The sequence below is a fragment of the Macrosteles quadrilineatus genome, unplaced genomic scaffold, assembly GCF_028750875.1.
Source record: "Macrosteles quadrilineatus isolate MER2022 unplaced genomic scaffold, UCM_ALF_1.0 Scaffold_1__1_contigs__length_201487025, whole genome shotgun sequence".
Classification (NCBI taxonomy): Eukaryota; Metazoa; Arthropoda; class Insecta; order Hemiptera; family Cicadellidae; genus Macrosteles; species Macrosteles quadrilineatus.
Genome location: NW_026542594.1, coordinates 201,145,838 through 201,167,312, shown reverse-complemented (window position 1 = coordinate 201,167,312; position 21,475 = coordinate 201,145,838). Strand labels below are relative to the sequence as shown.

The window sequence follows — 21,475 nt, the reverse complement described above, 5'->3', positions numbered from 1 at the left end:
ACATTTTATCAGTACAGTTCACCTTTGTACTGTACCGGCTCACTCCTTGCTTTGCTGTAAACGATCCACGCATGGGCGCTTAGTCTATGTGGACGGGCAGATGCAAGGTTAAAAGAGGCCGCCAACCTCTATTTAAAAAAAAAAAAAAAAAAAAAGGCAGATCAAGAGCCACAGCCTTAATACAACTGACGGAGCACATACTAGACCAACTAGAAGGCAGCGCTTCTACAAGCCTCTTCATATATTTTAGTAAAGCTTTCGACTGCCTAAACCACAATTTTTTCCACTCAAGCTGTAAACGCTAGGTGTTAGAGGAAGAGTAGATGGAGGAAGAGAATTTGAGTTTTTATTGAAATTTTATGTTTTATGTCAACCCTACGAAAATGTTTTATATGACTCAGGCATAAGTATCTTTACTGCAGTAGATTCATAGAGTTTATTAATAAAATAATTTGCATTTTTCAGCCATTAGTCAAGAACCTTCGAACGCTTGGTCACAAAATGAGTCGATTTGATAGCAGAAGCTCTGGTGTTTTTGCTCTCGCCCAAAAAGACAAGGTCATTTACGCCAACGCAGATTATGTTAAAGTCGGTGAAGTTTGCGGAATAGACTGAAGAAGATTTTCAATGGTTTGTCTGTCGTTTTAATCTGAATCGTTTTGCCCGAAATTTGTTTAAATTCTTTTTTAATTTTTCAAATATAATAGTCTCATCTTTTTTTATTGTTACTGTATATTTGCATTATCTTTGACATTTTATAAACCACATTCTTTTACTTTATTTTCAGAACATATTATATAGGCCTATTCTAGTTTTAAAACTTAAATCCCAAATTTCATTGCAAATTTTCTGTTTTGCAATAAATGCATGAAATAGTGATTGTTATTTCTCACATTTTGCAGCACCTGGCTCTTTTACAAGTTGAAAACACAACTTATTATGGGGAAAAATATTTTATTCAATTCAAATTCATTCAGTTTAACAGCAGTATTAGTATTTTAAAGTTAATTTATGTGATTTCACCTAATATGAGTGAAAACTATTTTAACAGTTCACATATCACTAGGGGTTGTGACATCGTTTTGTAATAAAACTGTTTCATTAGTATATTTTACCACAAATGTTTTATTTCTTTACATTTAATGATTTAATATTTTAATCCATCATAAGTTTGTAACTCATTTTCATGATAACAATTTAAATTTCAAATCTCATTTTGGTCTCTTTTTAATTAAGTTAATGTACACAATTCGCAAAGCTTTCAAATGTGACTGTGATCTTAGGCTTGTTCAATACACTAATTTTAAAGAGCCTCGACATAAATTTAAAATAGCAAATTTAAATCGATGGAAGATTTGAATCCTTTCGTCCTGTTGATCGTGTTCTTGTGATGCTAGCCTTTTGTTTTTCTTCAGAGTCTACCCATTACTTATTATTGTATGCACTATCTAGAAGTTATTATTTTGTCTTGCTTATTATGATTCTTTTGCATCTTGTGTTTATATCATTTGTATATCATGAGCACATTATTTACTGATATATCCTCTTGTATATCTTCTTGTAACGCTTGCTTCTTGTTTTTCTTCAGAGTCTACTTGTTACTTACTATTCTGTGCACTATCTAGAAGTACTATTATGATGATTTGTATGCATTTGTTGTCTTAGATCAGTTGTATAACTTTTGCACGTTAACTACTTATCTTTGTTCACTTATTGTATTTAGTATTGCTTGTTTTTTCTCTCAAATGTTTACTTTTGCTCCAATTCAAAACCACCAATCTCGCCTTAGTAATTGCGAGTTTGAGTTTATTTGTTATTTATCATGCATGCACTATTTATTATTACGTCTTACTCTTAATTATGTTTTAAACGTATATTGATTCTTGTTTGAGCATGAACTATTGCTGTTTGTATAACTTTGTTTCTTTGTGCATGGTACTTGATGTATAATGGTTTTGGCTGTAAATAAATTAATTGAATTGAATCCTGAATTAAATTCAAGCCACCTAAACTCAGCTAAATCACTTTCAGAGGTGGGTAAACTAACATAAAATCTACACATATGAATTATTTATGTGTTGATACAACAAAAATTACTGACCATTTCAGTTGTGATGCAATACATCTTCAGAGCAAGTTCTCAAACCAAATTCTTTTTAAACCCCAAAAACTGTTGAATTGTTGCTTGCCCCAAATATGGATTGCTACAGTACATCCAAAATGTATGCCAGAATTTAGGGTTTGCACCAAGCTGTTAAAATAATTCACTGTCTCGGGTTTATTGTTAAAATAATAGATTGCCTTAAAATAAACAAAATGGCTAAATCCATTTAAATTATAAATTGATTGCAACAAAAATGCATGAGAGTGTAGTTGTGCTGTTACGAGGACAATACAAATTAAATTATACATGGGATTAAATACGACAACAATAACTAAAACAACTGCAAGGATGATTTAAAGTGTTATAACCGACAAGTTAGATCAGATTTAAATACTCAATGTATGCACCGAATTGCATTCATTTTACAACAAATAATTAATTACTAGTGTTCATGTTGCTCGAATTCGAGCAATTGTAAATTATTACAGGATTTGCAAACCAGTAACAATCATACTAAGCTATCAACATTTCAACAAACACACACCTACCTTCCCTGTAGCAGCAAACCTAGGTACCGTACTCATATTAAAATTAACTTAAATGTTATTTAAATAGGAAAAAATGACAATTTTCAGGGAATATCTTTGTAGAAATTAAGCCAGGTAAATGGAAATTCGCTTAGTCTGAAGGTTTGATGCGGATACACAATTTTAATGACAGCAATGATTGTAGAATCTAAATTATTACTTATATCTATGAATTTATATAACAATTATTTCCTGTAAAATATTATTACAGCAGCTCAAAAATATTGGACAGACTCGGTCAACAAATGACGTATCAGAAAGAATCCCATACTAATGACATTAACATATAGTTTGATAGTTCCATTTAATCAATGTTAAATGTTTACATTCGGGCGAGTGACATATTTTATTTATGTTTATGATCCATACCGTTCCTGTTCTAATAATCGTGCAGTATTTAATATATTTGGACCAGCTGTGTGGAATTGTGAAATCAAAATTAATTTGACAGTTAGTTCTGCTTGTTTAAATTTTTAAATTTTGTGGGTTTGTTCTTTGTTACTATGGATACCATCAATAAATATTTCACTTTTAATTTCTGACAACAGCTGGAGTTCCATAACAAATTTTGTTTCCTATGTTAATCTTATGGATAAATACGAAACTTTAAAGGGCCCCAGGGCCTCACTCTCTAATTATTTCCCTAAAAAGAAAGTTTCCTGCACAACTTCACGTTACGCCATAGACAAAAAGAATGAAATATAGACTGTCAGCCGTGCTGCGGTTGCCATGGTTACCATAGGTTCCGGCGCACACCGCTGTAGTTTACGTAGCGCGTACGCCGTAACTACCGTGGTGCTCCAAGCGGTGTGCGCCAGAACCTATGGTAACCGCAGCACAGCTGACGGTCTATATTTCATTAATTTTGTCTATAATTACGCTCTTGTTTACAATTTGTTTCTTGCTATTTTAGTAATTTAAAACCTTGTTTAACAAAATAATACTATTTAATCATAAACGATAACTCGTTCACTATATTACCGTACTATCCATTTTCAACCCTCATATCTAAGAAGATTGCAGCAAACCGATTTCAAATATCTCAAATGGTTGAAAAGAGGGGTGCAAGTTACTTCGCATTCATTCACCTCGAATCACCTCTCATAACAATACTTACTAATTTTTTTGTCTTAATAAATTAAACTTCTTCATATAAATTCTCTCGACTTTTTCCTCTCTAGTATAATTACACCGCACAGAAACACATATGTATCGTTTGAATGTTTTGTAGAGAATGAAATTAAATGGAGATTATAAGATGAGAAAAAAATGAACACACTTTTGGGATAGGAGAACAAGCACTGTTTTATTTACTTTTTTATACACAACATGTGTTAGCAATAGAGAATAATTTAATTTGATTAAGAACACATGTTAGTTGCAAGGAAAAGAGATGTACATTAAATAAAACATAGAGTGTTAAATAATATGAATGGTTAAAGTTTACTGAACATACCGGGGGCCTTGAATCCCCAGTGGATTCAACAAAAACAGTTCACGAATCCACAGTTGGCAGGGGAAACACTTTGTGGGCAGATCTTCTGAGGTTGCCACTTGATGTTTTTAAGTCTATCACTCGCACAACCCCATCAGCCCCTGGATGAACTGCTGTAATTCGAGCGAGAGGCCACGAGAGAGGTGGTGAGTCCATATGTACCAAAACAAGGTCACCCACTTCAAGATTTTTTGATTTCTGAGTCCACTTGGTACGTTGTTGCAAGTTGTTTAAGTATTCTAGGTGCCATCTATGCCATATGCGTTGATGAAATGCTTGAACTAACTGCCATTGCTTGAGACGGTTTTCAGGAACTGTCAGGAGATTAGGTTCAGGTACTGCTGTGAGGGGTGCACCAATCAGGAAGTGTCCGGGAGTCAGTGCTGCGAGATCCGAAGGATCATTTGAAAGAGGTGTCAGTGGTCGGGAATTGAGCATTGCTTCGATTTGGGTCAATAATGTGATGAATTCAATGAGTGTTAAGACTGAGTTTCCCATTACTCGACGGAGATGATGTTTCACATTCTTTACAGACGATTCCCACAATCCTCCTTGATGCGGAGCGGCTGGTGGATTAAAATGAAAATTGATGCCTTTAAGTGAAGAGAATCGTTGAATCTTCCGTTTGGAGTCTTGACAATAAAGAGATTTTTCAACAATCTTGCGTAGGGTAGAGTCAGCACCAATGAAGTTGGACCCACAATCCGAGTAAATGTCGGAAGAATGTCCTCTGCGAGATACAAATCGAGTCATTGCAGCAATGAAAGATTCAGTCGTTAGGTCTGTTACTACTTCCAAATGTACAGCTTTCGTGACGAGGCAGATGAAAGTACAAAAGTATGACTTTATGTGTCTCACTGCCTTGAGGTTGAAGATTTTAACAGTAAAAGGCCCTGCATAATCTATGCCGGTGTGGAGGAAAGGTCGAGCAGGAGTTACACGAGACTGAGGGAGATCAGCCATGAGAGGACACACATTTCTAGGTTTGACTTTGAAACATCTGACACATTTATGGATACGAGAGCGTATGGCACAACGGGCAGACAGTATCCAAACATGTTTGTAAAGTAATGCTTGAGTAAGCTGAGGGCCTGAATGAAGATTGTAGATATGGTAGTGGTCAATGAGGAGATTTACCACATGATGCTTTTTTGGCAGAATAATGGGATGTCGAGCATCTTCAGGAAGTGATGTCTGAGAAAGACGTCCTCCAACACGCAATAATCCAAATGAGTCAATGAAAGGTGAAAGACGTTGTAAACGAGTGGAGCAAAATGATTTCCGTTTGAGGCAGTTGATTTCTTCTGTGAATACTTCTTTTTGTACAAGTTTAAAAATGTGATATTTTGTGTCTTTCAGTTCCTGTGTTGAGATGAAACCTTGGCGTTTTTCAGAACCTTTACAGTTGTGTATGAAACGAAGGACGTAAGCAAAAATCCTAAGAAGTCGTTCCCATGAAGAATATTTAATGAGAAGATTGGTCAGCGTAGATTCAGTGGTAGTTGACACAAGTACAGTTAGAGGAGTGTGTTTTACTTCATCTAATGTTGAGATATCTGTAGGTGAAAAAGTTACATCAGGCCAGTTTGAAGGGGGAAGAGAAAGCCAAGAAGGCCCTGACCACCAAAGGGGGTGAGACACAAGCTCAGTGGCTAGAATACCTCTTGAAGCACAATCAGCAGGGTTTTCCTTGCTAGGGATGTAACGCCAACAGTGATAGGGGACAAGTTCTTGTGTTTGGGCGACTCTGTTAGCCACGAATGTTTTCAGCCTGTAAGATGGAGTTTGAAGCCATGTCAAGGTTACTGAAGAATCACACCACAAATAACATTGGTTGAGTGAAATTAAGGGTTTGAATGAAGAACAACAGAAGTTTACGAGTTGAGCTAATAAGTGGGCAGCGCAGAGTTCTAATCGTGGAAGAGTCACCTTCTTAAGAGGGGCGACTCTAGTTTTAGATAAAACCATACGTGTAGTCACTTCTCCGTTGGGTTGGGAACATCGTACATAGACAACAGCTGAAAACCCACGTTCAGAGGCGTCTGAGAAGCCGTGAAGTTCAACACTAGAATTTGGAGAGATTTTCAATGCTCTAGGGATCTGAATGTCTGCAAGTGCTGGTATCGCTGAGATAAAGTTACTCCAAATTGCACTAAGTTCTGGAGTGAGAGGTTCATCCCATTGTAGACCGGTCGTCCAGAGAAGTTGAATAAAACATTTCGCTGTCATAGTACATGGGCTAAGAAATCCACAAGGATCGTATATTTTAGCGACTAGACTGAGAACGTGACGTTTAGTTAGTGTTTTTGGCGGTAGGTTGAGATGAAATGAAAAATTGTCCGAGTCTGGAGACCAGTGTAGGCCAAGAATTGAGAAATGGGGATCAGGTGTATTTTCAAGAAAGACTGGAGAGTCTTTATGAGTGTCTGGAAGAGACTGAAGAAGCTCGGGAGAATTTGAAGTCCATTTTCGAAGTTCAAAGTGTCCACGGTTGAGTAGTTGAATGAGTTGATTTTGAAGGTTCTTTGCTTCATCTACCGTGTCTGCTCCAGTTACAATGTCGTCTACGTAAGTCTGAGTGCGCAAGACATTTGCTGCTTCAGGGAAGTCTTTACCTTCGTCTTCAGCTAACTGGTGGAGGGTACGAATCGCTAAGTAGGGTGAGCTATTTACTCCAAAAGTCACTCGAGTGAGTTTGTATGTGGATATATCTTCAGAGGGATTGTCACACCACAAGACGAGTTGGAACAGTTGATCGGAAGGTTTGATTAAGATTTGAAGATACATTTGGCGAATATCGCAAGTGAAAACGATATTGTGTATTCTGAAATGTAGCAATATATCACAAATGTTGGTCTGTAATTTAGGGCCGGTCATGAGAGAATCATTGAGGGAAATTCCAGAGCTGGTTTTGCAGCTTGCATCATAAACGATTCGGAGTTTAGTTGAGGTACTGGATGGTTTCACAACTGCATGGTGTGGCAAGAAATAGTGAGTAGAGTTGATATCTAGATGAGGTAGTTTTACCATATGACCTTGAGAGATGTGTTCATTTATATTGTCAGAGTAAGATTTATACAAATCAGGAGAGAGTGTAAAACGTCGTTCAAGTGAGTGAAAACGTCGTTCTGCGATGAGTTTGGAAGATCCTAAAGGTGGATGATTTTCTTTAAATGGTAGCTGGTTAAGTAACGGCCATTTTCGTCCCTAGAGTGGGTAGCTTTAAACAGATCTTCACACTGTTGCTCTTCAACCGATATCTTTGAGGGTACAGATAATTCCTCTAATTTCCAAAATTTCTGTAGAGAGTTATGCAATTCGTTGTCAACCGTTGAGAGCAGAGAGATGGATGGAGTGTTGGCAGGCTGGGAATCGGTTGAACAAGGTGCATTCCCCATAACAACAAAGCCAAAGTGAGTTCCCATCATGTTAGGCATGTTAGGGCCGAGAGAATAGTTTTCATTCGTTAAAAGAAGAGGGAAGAGAGAAGCTCCGATCAGCATGTCAATGGGCCCTGATAAGTGGAAGCTGGGATCAGCAAGGGGGTAAGGTTTTACTTTCAATAGAACTCTTTGTGATATTTGAGATCTAGGGAGATTGACAGATATTTTATCAGGTATGTGCACTTCATGGTTGGATGCAACTAATTTTCCTGCCAGTGTGTTAACAGTGAGGTTCACAATACCCTTTGTGAGAGTTGGAGATTGAGAAAGACCAACTACTTGTAAGTTGGATTTGAAACGAGGTGCATTCAGTAGTTGAGCAGCTTTTTCACTAATAAAATCACACATGCTGCCACTATCAATCAATGCTCTGAACACATGAGAAACGTTATTTTGAGCAGTAACTTTAACCAGTGTTGTGCCTAAAATTACAGTTGTAGGGATTTGATTAGCAGGACTGGCTTCCTGTGAGCAAAGAGATACGGTAGGTTTTTCATTCGAAACATGAGTGGTTGATGGTTGTGATGATGTAGAACCTTGAGATGTCTTGTCATGTTCAAAATGAAGTAAGGTGTGATGACGTTTGTGGCATTTGAAGCAAGATGCTTTAGACTTACATGTTTTAACATCATGTTTTCCTAGGCAAGAGACACATCTGTTGTTGTCCTTTACGGTTTTAAAACGTTCATTTGAAGAAAGAGAGAGAAAGCTAGGACAAGCATAAACCTTGTGGCCAGTTGATGAGCAGACAAAGCAGGGAAATGAGAAAGGATTTTTTGAGTTGTCTTGATTTGATGGAGTTGGAGTAGAGACCATTGTAACTTTCTGAGCTTGAATGAAAGAGGGCTTGGATGTGAAAGATTTGGGTTTAAAATTTGAATTGTGGTTGTTCGTACTTTGAGCAAACTTGGTATGTAACACAGCGTCTTCCATTTGGTTACACTCTTGATTAAGAAACTTGACTATTTCGACTACTTCTGGTAGAGAATGTGTTTCGCATTTTATATTAATTCTAAAAGCCTCTAGTTGTTTTAGAAGGTCATTGTCTAGTTTTCGTAAGAGTATGGTGGACAACAGAGGGTTAGAGTTAGAAGTAATGTCACAGTCAAGAGCTTTAAGTGCTTCTGTGTGTTCATAAAACAAGTTGAGGAACGTTCTGAGACATTTGTTTGAGGTAGAGGAAATGTCCGGTAGGTCGATCAGTTTGTTTAGGTGAAGTGTAGTTAACCTTCGGGTGTTGTGGTATCTGTCTCTCAGGAGCTGATAGGCAATTGAGTAATTGGCTGAAGTGATACTGAAAGCTTTTACGAGATTTAGTGGTTCATTTTTGAGCACGCTGAGAAGATATTGAAATTTAGTGACGTTTGAAATGCTTTCATTCAGATGGATGCTAGTGTCAAATAAGTTGATGAAACTTACCCACTGTAGAGGAGAACCATCAAACGTGATGAGGTCTAGTTTTGGGAGTCTTACGTGAGCAGATGATGAAGCTGAGATGTCACTAATTCTTGTTGAATCTTTACTTTCTTCTGGAACATCTTGCGGCTGCTGTTGGAGAAGGGCTTCAATCCGAGACTTGGCTTCGACGAATAGCAGTCGCAGTTTGTCTTCAGTGTCACTTACTGCATCCAAATCTAATTCTTCTGATATATGTTCCAAGGCTCTTTCCAGGTAATTTTCATAGGCTTCATGTTTCTTTTCTAACTGGTTCGAGAAGTTGTTTAAAGTTCTGATTTGTATCACTGACAAGATTGAGGGGGAAAGTGTTTCAAGCTCTTGTACAGATTTGAGAATCTTTTCAAAAGAATTTTGTATGAGAAGGGTTGATTTGTTGAAGTTTGAGAGTGAAATTGATCTGGTAGCCATATTGGACAAAACAAATGGAGTGAAACTTTACTAAGAATTAGATAGAGTTTGTGACACTATGAGAGTGGGGAGAAACATAAAGAGATTGAATGATAAAATAAAGATATTTCGATAGCTTGAAAGTGTTCTGAAAATTGAATCCAAAGACTGAAATTCAAAATCCAGGCTCGATTAGGACCAATGAATGTTTTGTAGAGAATGAAATTAAATGGAGATTATAAGATGAGAAAAAAATGAACACACTTTTGGGATAGGAGAACAAGCACTGTTTTATTTACTTTTTTATACACAACATGTGTTAGCAATAGAGAATAATTTAATTTGATTAAGAACACATGTTAGTTGCAAGGAAAAGAGATGTACATTAAATAAAACATAGAGTGTTAAATAATATGAATGGTTAAAGTTTACTGAACATCGTTAGCAACTTACATGAAACATGCCAATTCAATGACGCACTTGTACACTTGTGTGTCAACAGCACCCAATGAGAAGCATCCATCAAAATGTGGCGTCATGCAAAGGCTTGAATGATTATAATTATGTGTTAAGCAAAAAGAACAATAGTTAGTTCTTGTTAGGCTTTAAAGAACAAAAAAATTGAAAAATTCCTTCAATTTGGCTGGAGTAATCATTGGACAAACATTAAAAATGCATGTTTTTAGTGTTTTTACCAGTGCATTCAACAAGGTTAAATTATTTGCCAATATCAACTGTACAGATGTCCAAAATCACTAAATTATTTACATATAAATTCAATTTGCTATTTTTGCGAATTTCCCTTTAGGGAAGTAGCTATTTCCATAAGTGGCACAGCTAGGCCCGGGACCGATTTACTTTTTTATTTTGAAGTCCTCAGAGGCCAAAAACACAGTTCGTTCAAATTATATGTATGTATGTATGTATTTGATATATATATATATATATATACTGTACGTCCATAAATGCGATAACTTGAGTAATTTTCGTACGATTTCGATGAAATTTGGTTTAAAGTGTAAGGTGGGATAAACTTGAATGAGTTTGTGAACCAGCATGATCTAGCATAGGAACTATTCTCTTTAGACCTTTTTAAAGAGCTTAAAAACAAATAATTTAGTATATCAAAGTGTTTTGTACGGTTATTGGTAACAGAGAAAATAAAAGAAATTGAAAATTTTAAAAATAGGTGAACATCATTCGTGATTAGAATTGTTGCTCCAAAATAGGAGAATTTTAAAAACTAAATCTATATATTAATGTAATAACTTCTAACCGCACACTTTAACTGAACTACATGCATTTTATGAGCCAACATTCAAGGTTGGTAACCCTGATGACAACCCGTATTGGGCCTCAACTGGCTGGTTAATTGGTAACATTTAGAAACAGGTGTTATTGATACAGTTAACCTAAATTTTTGTTGCGTCTATCTATCTTACAGCTTGGAAAACTTTTCATTGCAATACATTATGATAGCTCATTTACGTCCATACAGACATCCGTTTATCTTGGTTGTCACCCTAAATAACTGGCTAGGAGCATTTGATTGGGCTGCTAGGACCTTTTCCCTTAATACTACCACTCATTATATTATAATATTAAAATGTTTGATACACACAAGAAGGACGCCTCTTTAAAAACATAAAGGTTTTTCATGTATCGGGAAGGTTTGTTTGGAGCTATCACAAACTTAAAGATATTTTTTCAGCCTTTTTTATTTTTTGTACGTTTTTAAAATTTTTTTAGAAATAACAAAAGTTTAGTGAGTTGGTTATTGCAAAATGGCCCTAAACCTAAATCCATTTACAGCAAAACATATTTATAAAAATACCATTAACTATTTTTAATATTCATTTTTACGTTCGTTATGGTCGTGACAGAATTTAGTGTTTTTCCGACAAATATGCTGTATTAATAAAAAACCACCAAGGATATTGCGTTACCATAGACATTTTGAAACTTCAAATGGCAATTAAATAAAAAAAATAAAAACTGTTCCAAAAAAGAGAAAAAAAGTTATTATAAAGTGCTTTTCTTGAAAACTTACGTTTTTAAATTTTCACTCTAAAACATATATAAAAACATGAATAATACTGGAGCTAATGATTTTTAATCATAGAAAAACCTAATGAAAAATAATTTTTATGGTGGTTGTTCACCTTACGTTTGCTTGAAACTTGCCGATTTGAATAACTTTTAGCTTAAATAAAAGCCTGTATTTCACTCAAGGATCTTAGACCAAAATATATATAGGAGTATAAATAAATGTAACTGGTAAAGTACATCTTAAATTGAAGTAAGAATTAAAAAAGGAATCAAATTCTGTTTTTAGGTGAGTAGGATAATACAGTAACTAAATATATGCCAATGTTTGATGTGAAATCTTTGCGTGCATGCCTTTAATTTGAGACCTCAATCATGAAAATTGGTCAGGTAGAAGAGTCAAACAAACTCGGCAAAGAGAAACCAAATTTAACTCCCATAAGAAATACATGGGGAGCAAATTTTGTTTACGTATACGCCGAGTAAGATTATTGATAAATATATGCCGATGCTTGATGGCAAATCTGTGCGTGCATACCTTCAATTTGAGACCTCAATCATGAAAATCGGTCAGGTAGAAGAGCCAAACGAACTCGGCTAAGAAAACCCAAATTTAACTCCCATAAGAAATACATGGGGAGCAAATTTCGTTTACGTATAAGCCGAGTGCAATTATATGTAAATATATGCCAATGTTTGATGTGAAATCTTTGCATGCCTTTAATTTGAGTCCTCAATCATGAAAATTGGTCTGGTAGAAGAGCCAAACAAACTCGGAAATGATAAACCAAATTTAACTCCCATAAGAAATACATGGGGAGCAAATTTCGTTTACGTATAAGCCGAGTAAGATTATAGATAAATATATGCTGATGCATGATGGCAAATCTGTGCATGCATACCTTCAATTTGAGACCTCAATCATGAAAATCGGTGGGATACAAGAGCCAAATAAACTCGGCAAAGATTAAAAAAATTTAACTCCCATAATAATAAATACATGGGGAGCAAATTTTGTTTATGTATAAGCAGAGTGGAACTATAGATAAATATATGCTGATGCTTGATGGCAATCCTGTGTGTGGATACCTTCAACTTGTGACCTCAATCATGAAAATCGGTCGGGTAGAAGAGCCAAACGAACTCGGAAAAGAAAAACCAAAAATGTTTTAATATATTATAAGATTGGCAGTAGTCGTGTTACACATTAACTTGGTAACATATAGTAACTAATACTTTATATGAGTTTGGCAACGTTTAACTTAGTGATTAATAATTATAAGCTATTTGATTAATGGGTATGTCACTCATCTCACAAGTGTAGAAGTGCTCTAGTGCAAAACACATCCACTAAACTTCACTGTGACCACGTTTAGTAAACGCTCCTTGCTGTTGGCCGTTGAGTTCTGTCACATTGAATTGTTGCCAGAACTGTAAAATGTGAGTTATCTAATTGTAAATAGTCCTAGGTAAAGTATTGTGAGTTAGACATTCCAGTTGTTAAAGCTGCACTATTTTGTTAAGAATTATATAACATACTGTACTAATTTTTATCAAAACCGCTTTTTATAAAATTTAATTTTCCCTTATTTTATGGGTTTTTAAGGGAAATAATATAAGTTACAATAACTTTTGAACCGTAATTTCTGTAGCAATGGGAGTTGTACCATTTTGATCAGAATTTAAAGGACTATAACATACTTAATTTTAAGGAAACCTGCGGACTAAGCGAATTTCCAAAATCATCTATGAAATAATGAACAGCTCTTCGGATCAAGATTATTTTTTCTAGCTGTCACTGAAATACCGCAAACCATTTCCGATCATGTTTTGAAACTGCAGACTAAGCGAATTTCCATTTACCTGGTTGGATCTTCAGTAAAATATTCCCTTAATGTCAGATTTATTTTTTAATAAAAAATGATTTAATATTAACTAGATAAGAAAGATTAATTTTTTTGTCAGATTTACTATTTAAATTATTACATTTTGAGATGAGTACTTAGGATTGCTGCAACAGCAATGGTTTAAAGTATGTGTTTCTTTAACGTAGCTTGTTATAAAATAAAAATCCATATTTAATAAAAATATTTTCTTAACAGACAGGTTTCAAGACTTTATATATCCTGCACAAGAATAATTTCTTTTGTGACCATTTGGCAAAAAACCACACATTAATATTCTAAATTATTGTTTTATTGTCTACAAAATAGTTTAGAAAGAAACTGCAATATTTTATGAGTTGGGGGTCAAATTTGGAAACACAAATTTTTACCCAATAAAATCCTCAAAGACTGATCACCCTCGTCTGTGACCTCATTTGAATAAATATAGGTAAATCTTTGTACCAAATTAAAAAAGGTCCATTTTTACACTAGTTATTGCTATTATTATTATTATTATTATTTTTACTTTCTCCCTTATACCATAGTGGCTCCATGTACTGAGGGGATAAATGAAAGGGGTTGAGCGTATTGATTTTATGTATTATATAGTACCAGTAGTATTAAGTGATAACAAACAATTAAAAAAAAAACTGTAAAATTGAATTTTCTCCAAAATGGCCTAAAGGATTTTGAAAAATTTAGTATGTTATAGACCTTTTAAATAAAATTGTACAACTCCCATTGCTGTAGCAATTACGGTTCAACAGTTATTTTAACTTATTTCCCTATAAAAACCCATAAAATAACGGAAAATCTAATTTTATAAAAAGGTGGTTTTTATTAAAATTAGTACATACTTTTTTAATACTTTTCGATGAAATGGCGACCATACAAAGTAGGTATTTTAAGCCAAGTATGAATGGAGATGAGTGTAGGATGAGTGGCGCGATCTTGTAGTCTTGTTAGTTACTAAGGCCGACATATTCCTTAGACACAGCTGTTAATTAATAGCCCATACAGCTAATGGCAACTAAGGGACCTACAGTTTATAGTGGAATCCGAACCACATTTTTGCCTTGGTATATACAAACTGGTCTAATTATCAGGATAGTACTGCGGATAGTCGTAGTACTCACTCTTGCGGATGCTAATCCACACCAGAGAGTATCGCATCCACAGTGCATGCCAGGACTACGCCACCTGTCCCAGTCAATTTATATAAATCTAAACAAAATAGTGCAACCCCCAATTTCTGTAAAAAATAACGATCAAAAGCTATTTAAGCCCTTTTTATACAGTAATAGGTTTGTTACATACCTCCGTCAAATAATCCAATAAATGATATGCCCAACAGCTTACAAGTTTCGTTGCGAAGACAACATTTTCAAAGCTTGCAACTTGTCAAAAACAACTTCGCAACAAAACATGTAAGCTGTTGAGCAATATTATATATTGGACTATTTGACGAAGGTATGTAAAAAACCTATTATTGTCTTAACAATATAGTCCAGGGGCCGAAAACATGAATTTTAATCCTTTGTGATTTTCCCTAATTGTCAAAGTTACTCCCACCGCTTAACACGATAAAAGTTGTTAACTAGCTAATGCTAATACCTCAAGAACCTCAAGAAAATAAAAAATTTAATTTATTGTAAATAATTTAATAATTTTTAAATAATTAAATAATTTAAATAATTAAATAATTTAAATAATTTAATAATTTAAATAATTTAATAATTTAAATAATTTAAATAATTTAATAATTTAAATATTTTAAATACAAAAATGTCCATATACTGTGGAGGATTTTTAACATGTCAGAATATTTCTATTTAATTGTGCCTGCATTTTATACATATATAACGCTTAATAATGTCTGAAAGTTTCATTACAATTTATCGAGCGGTTTCAGAGTCCATAAAGGACAAACAAACAAACATACATTGGATTTTATATATATAGATATATATATATTTTATACGAGATCTTATTATATTGATTGATTACATGTAAGATTCATTTGCTGTATTAATAACAGCATTATGTATTTTGTTACCATTGTTAATGCATTGTGAAATGTCTACAACATTGATTTGATTTGATTTAATGGGAGAAATTATGTGTGAGATTGCTGAAACTGTTTTTTTAGGCTGCAACACTACCATGGTGGACATGTGAATATGAATGCACATTGTAAATGAAATGTAGATGGGAATGACTTAGTGAGGTGAAATACATGTTATATATGTGAATATTCTAATCTAGAGGGTGCTGGTTCGAACGTGAGGAAATTCAGTACTTACTTACTTGATACTTGAATTGAGTAGCTTTTTGTTCATTCAAAATTAAATACAGTATAGCTGTCAACTGTCCTTGATTTGGTACAGCTAAAGAACCAATGTTCATCCATTCAACACCAATGAACATCTTCGTCTTAAAATACGCAACCTGTCGTTTTAGTAATATCATTTGACAAATTTTAAAGCCCAGTTCCGTTCATCTCATTTATAGATGGATTCATATAGTAATGATAGAAACCCGCTCTGTCTCCAGCATTTCCAAATTCTGTTAAGAAATTCCCCTCTGTACGAAATATGGATTCTGTTTCTGAACGACATGCTTTTAGGCGAGGTGTTATTTATTCATGTAGATTATTGTGGGCTTCACTCCAAAGCTTTTTAAGGCCTTAGCAAAAATGAGGGGAGGGTATCCACAGTTTTGGAAATGTGTTTTTATGTTTTCCAGTTCTGTTTTAAAAATTTTCTCAGTACTACAGATGGATTCGGTCCGTTTAATCAAACCAATGGCTAGACCTGTCTTGACGTGTGTGGGGTGATTAGAGGCAAAGTTGAGGTATTGACCTGTAGCAGTAGGTTTTCTGAAGAAGCGGAACGTTTTTTTGAGTTCTGCAAAACGTTGGACTTTTGATGCCGTGGACGATTTTGTGTTTTATATATGTGTGTTTATGTGTGTTTTGACGAGTCCCGGACATCACAGACAAAAATAAAGGTGAGTGAAGCCCACAATAATCTACGTGAAGAAATATGGATTATTACAATGACACAGCAGATTGAAATTAGCAAAGGATGAGTGTTTAATAAATGAGGTGACAGATTTGACAAAATCAGCCTGTGTTTAGCCAGGATATTTATTAGTAGGCTATTTAAGCTTGGTTCAGTTTCAAACAATCAACAATGTTTTCTTATCGATCCTCAACATAAACAAACCAGCAACTTATGAGAGAGAGGGGACTAAGTTCGGACACAAAACAATCTTCCCTAAATCACAAATTCACTTTCCATTTCATCCAACATTCTATCAACATATTTTAATTCCAGGTACAGTGTACAGGGGCGCTACGTAGCAGTTTGCGTTGTTGTTATTTTAGTCGCCTCCTCTACCCGTCTTAACTGGCGGAAAACCTTCGGTCGTTACGCTCCTCGCTTCCTCAACCTCCAGCTTCCAAGGGAGCTTCCAGACCCCGAAGAACCACCGCCACCCTCCCCGAGTTTAGAGCACAGCTTCCGCAAGGCAGCCGTCTGCACTGATGGCAACCCGTGCTCAAGCATCGGCAGGTAGGGTAACTGCATCATATAAACGATCATGTAGATATAATCAGTGGTAACAGAGGATATCAATGAACACTTCAAAATCTAATATTTGTCACTTCCTTGTACTGAACAAACGTTCTCAAAGAGTTCTTATACAGGGTGGCTGAAAAGTAACTTGCACCCCCCCCCCCCTTTATCTTTTTAACTATTTGAGATATTCAAAATCGGTTTGTGGCAACCTTCTTAGATATGGGGCTACAATAATTATGGTAAATTTTAAAAACTTTGCCCTTAGGGGTAGCGGGGGTAGGGGGTAGCTCAAAATTTTCAAATAACAAGTATAGCCGAGTTTGGAATCATTTTACAGGTCTTGACGAAAAAAAACAATTGACACAAAGAAAACAAAAATCGGCCCACTAATAACAAAATGGCGCCCTAAAACGTATTAAATCAAATAACCATGAGGCTGGCTGAAAATTAACTTGCACCCCCCATTATTAAAAATTTTAATAAAGGAGATTATAGAGATAATAATAATAATTAAATAATTTAAGATAATTTAAATTTAAATAAGATAATTTAAGAAAAATTAAATAAGATAATTTAATATAAGAGATTGCTATTTAAATTACTCTAATTAAATTAACCATTGTCTTAATCATTTTTAGCTGCTATTTTGTTATTAATGGTCTGATTTCAATTTTCTTTATGTTAATTGTTTAGTTATGTCAAGACCTGTAAAATGATACCAAACTCGACCATACTTCCTGTTTGAAAATTTTAAGCTACCCCCAACCCCCACTACCCCTAAGGGCAAAATTTTTTTAATCTATATCTATAAAAGAGGAACTATGTATGTATATATATGTGTATATACGTTATGGACTCCGAAACCGCTCGACAGATTGTAATGAAACTTTCAGGCATTATTAAGCATCTTTCAAGGATGGTTCGAGTGAAGTTTGGTGCAGATCCGTCAAAAGGGCTCTGCCCCAGAGGGTTTTAAGTGGGCCAATGTCAGACTTTTTGATCTAGAATGTTTACAAATAAATATAATTTAAAAGCAGATGTTTACTTTCACCAACTGTTTTGTACGTTTGAATAACTACAACATTCTGTATTAGCATTAGTCATGATTTGAAATAGTGCCACAGTGTTTCTACAGATTGCAGCACAGAAAACTATTTTACTTTTGAATAAGTCCAAATGTATTAAACCCCAATCGCAGCACACCTGTGCACTTAACAACGTTTAAATTCTCCAATGTCAAATATTAAAACATAAAAACCTTTATAAAAGTACTGTATTATAAACAATAAAAGGGATGACTTTTTAAATGTATGACAACAGCTAATTCGCAACCAAAAGGTGAGTGAGCGTAGCGAACGAGCTAACCTGAAAACAAGTGAGCGCAGCGAACGATTTCCACCCGAAGGTGAGTGAGCGTAGCGAACGAACTTCAACCAGGACGTGATTGAGCCATGCGAATACTTATGAAGTTAAGCGGGGCAAAGCCCGCGGGTACAGCTAGTTAATTATAATTATTGTAGCCAATCAGATCCAAACAGGTTGCCGTAAAACGATTTCAAATATCTCAAATAGTTAAAAAGATAAAGGGGGGTGCAAGTTAATTTTCAGCCACCCTCATGGATATTTGGATTTGATACGTTTTACGGCGCCATTTTGTTATTAGTGGGCCGATTTTCGTTTTCTTTATGTTAATTGTTTTGTTTTGTTTTGTTAAGACCTGTAAAATGATACCAAACTCGACTATACTTGTCATTTGAAAATTTTGAGCTACCCCCTACCCCCACTACCCCTAAGGGCAAAGTTTTCAAAATTTACGATCATTATTGTAGCTCCTCATACCTAAGAAGGTTGCCGCAAACCGATTTCGAATATCTCAAATTTTTGAAAAGTTAAGAGGGGGTGCAAGTTACTCTTCAGCCACCCTGTATTTATATTCTTATATTGATTAGTTTCTTTAATTAATATTGATTTTAAAATTATTTTTATGAAAGTTTAAAAATTAATAGTGGATTTTGTTATTTGAGAAATAGTTTATTTTATCACTAGGTCATAAAGTGGCTCTTTTCAACTTGAGCTCAAGTTTTACGACCGAGGTGAAGCCTAGGTCGAAAAAAGAGCAAGGCTGAAAGACGCTTTTGCCCGTGAGATGAACTATATTTTTTGTCATATACAGTAGAACCTCTTTAATACGAACACCTCATTGCTGTACTCTATACACAGTACTTCAGTTCTTTCAGTAGTACAGTTCTTTATTGTATACTGTATTTTTTACAGTACTGTTTATTCACCATGTTTACTACTGTATTAAATAAACACTGTATTTTCCTTTATAAAACATTTTTTCACTTTTCCCAAAATAATGTTGATCAATTTTAGCAATGTTTTAGCTATTGTTATGTATAAACAACAATATGTTCTGTAATCCGAACTATTCAATAGTCCCAACTACCCCTGGTCCCAATTAGTTCGGATTAAAGAGGTTCTACTGTAGCAGAACTATTTAGCAAGTTTACTTGACATGTAAAATCGTAATCTTCTGGCAGAGGTGCCCAGTGGCGCAATCCCCCCTTAATTTATGCTGCCCTCTATTTCAACCTTCCCTCCCCCCTCCAATTTACCTGGCAATTTCCCTTTTAACACATAAAACGAGCATTTCAAGTATTTAGTAAACTTGACAAACTTGTTTATAATCAAAATTAAATGTTTAATAGGAAACGTAATTTAACAATACAAAGTTATATCTAAGTAATGGACAAATTATAAGTTTTTCAATTTACAATTAGAATCTGTATTGTCAGCCAACACGTGCTCAGTATTAAAATAGGCAACGTCTTCAAAACGTTCAACAATATACTCGGTGAATTCTCTACTCCAACACAGTACTGTAACTGTACAATTTATTTAGGTGGTGTAAATTTTTATAGGGCTTAAGAATTTAAATTACTTTAAGTGCACGAATAATACTTTGGCAAAAGTATCTTGTTTCAAAATTAGGTCACGAAATAGAGCAGATTAGGAGGGGTTGCTTGCCACTCCCAGGCTGCCTTCTACAAAAACCGCCGGGCAAAATACCCACAATATAATAATTGCCACCAGCACCACAAAAGGTTTTTTGACGAAGTACAATAATCTTATAATTCATTTTGATAACCCCATGGTTGAGTTTTAAGACTAATAATGGTAGTGTTTTGGCGGTTCTTTTAAATCCACCATCTCCAGGCTTACAAAAGGATCCTCTTTTGGAGGTGTCGTGAGAATATGTTACAAATATTAAACACAAAACACGAAACGATAACAGATAGGCCTATCAATTCATGCGTTAACATTGCCGCGGGCAGAACTGACGTGGTCTGTGGATTGTCTGATTGTCTGTGTTATCTACAGCTTATATTGGACTAAAGTAGAACCCCGCTAAACCGAAATAAAGGGGGGAGAGCCGTTTTGGATAATTAATTTTTCGGTTAACCCATCATATGCTAAAAATAGCCAATGTATTACCACAGTGTGTAGGAAAAATGAATTTAAGAGAATGTCTATATAATACAGTGTTTTACTTCAGCTACAAAATGTTACAATCGGATAGAAAATACTTTACAACAGACAACTGAAGTTATTTAAGCATTTTACAACCCTATATTATTTTATAGAACCATTTCGGTTAACACAGGTTTCGGTTAACCCGGGATTCGGTTAACATGGGTTATACTGTAATTGTAGTGTAGTGACGGAGGAAAGTGTTGAAAATATAAAGGGATTCATAATTGAGTTTTCCATTCAAAATTATTGACAAAAACAATTGATAATAACCAATTTATATGCTGGATATAAAGGATGGTCTCAAAATTCGACATTACTGCGGGAAAGGAAATTTATTAATTACTTTGGAAGAGTTTGAAATATATAAATACATAATACTAAGGACAGCACACAAATTTTGAATGAAAACACTCGATTAATTATGAATCGAATTATATTTTCAACCCTCTTCTCAGTCACTACAATAGTCCAATATTAGCTGTTGAAAACGCAGATGACAATCCAGAGACCACGTTGGTGCATCATAACCTTCACCTGATTCAGTTTACTTCCAGTCTTGCCGACAGCAATTTACTACACGCGCAAATTGATGGCCTACCTGTAATCGTTTTGCGTTAAATGTTTGTAACGTACTCTGACGACACCTCCAGAACTGGATATTTTTGTAAGCCTGACGAACGAGGAGTTAAAGAACCGCCAAAACAAGTAGCAAGTAAAATTTTACCCTACCGTACATGTTAGGATTGTCTAACAAGGTGTGTTTTTACCATTCTTAGAAGCAATCTTAATTACAAATGGCAAAATTTTATTTGTGTTGATAGTGAACCACCCACCGTACTTAGAAAAATTTTTTGGGCAGCTTATACAAAACTATACAATCATTATGACAGCTAGCAAAAAATTATCCCCCCCAAAATCCCCCCATAAAAGCCCACCCCCAAAAGCCAATCA

At 34.9% G+C, this 21,475-nt stretch overlaps 4 protein-coding genes across 4 annotated transcripts in view; 2 read left to right on the top strand and 2 right to left on the bottom strand.

Annotated features, from left to right (window-relative positions):
- LOC128994340 (scoloptoxin SSD14-like) overlaps positions 1–1,984 on the top strand; it is a 37,932-nt gene extending 35,948 nt beyond the window's left edge. Inside the window, exon 10 of the mRNA XM_054418818.1 lies at positions 466–1,984. Within this exon, the coding sequence (XP_054274793.1) occupies positions 466–615 (150 nt within the window). The 3' untranslated portion in view covers positions 616–1,984. The remainder of the gene's footprint in view (positions 1–465) is intronic.
- A 2,202-nt stretch (positions 1,985–4,186) lies between these two features.
- Positions 4,187–6,973, bottom strand: LOC129004049 (uncharacterized). The gene has a single exon (XM_054432430.1). The coding sequence runs from the start codon at positions 6,971–6,973 to the stop codon at positions 4,187–4,189; it is 2,787 nt and encodes a 928-aa protein (XP_054288405.1).
- Positions 6,974–7,335: 362 nt separating this feature from the next.
- Positions 7,336–9,495, bottom strand: LOC129004040 (uncharacterized). The gene has a single exon (XM_054432416.1). The coding sequence runs from the start codon at positions 9,493–9,495 to the stop codon at positions 7,336–7,338; it is 2,160 nt and encodes a 719-aa protein (XP_054288391.1).
- A 3,350-nt stretch (positions 9,496–12,845) lies between these two features.
- Positions 12,846–21,475, top strand: part of LOC128994335 (glutathione hydrolase 1 proenzyme-like) — a 45,177-nt gene continuing 36,547 nt past the window's right edge. Inside the window, exons 1-2 of the mRNA XM_054418803.1 lie at positions 12,846–12,960; positions 16,745–16,981. Of these exons, the coding sequence (XP_054274778.1) occupies positions 12,959–12,960; positions 16,745–16,981 (239 nt within the window). The 5' untranslated portion in view covers positions 12,846–12,958. The remainder of the gene's footprint in view (positions 12,961–16,744; positions 16,982–21,475) is intronic.

What these genes read in the sequence shown, in the direction of transcription:
- LOC129004049 (XM_054432430.1), bottom strand. Translation starts at nt 6,973, where the DNA reads ATGTATCTTCAAATCTTAATCAAACCTTCCGATCAACTGTTCCAACTC.
- LOC129004040 (XM_054432416.1), bottom strand. Translation starts at nt 9,495, where the DNA reads ATGGCTACCAGATCAATTTCACTCTCAAACTTCAACAAATCAACCCTT.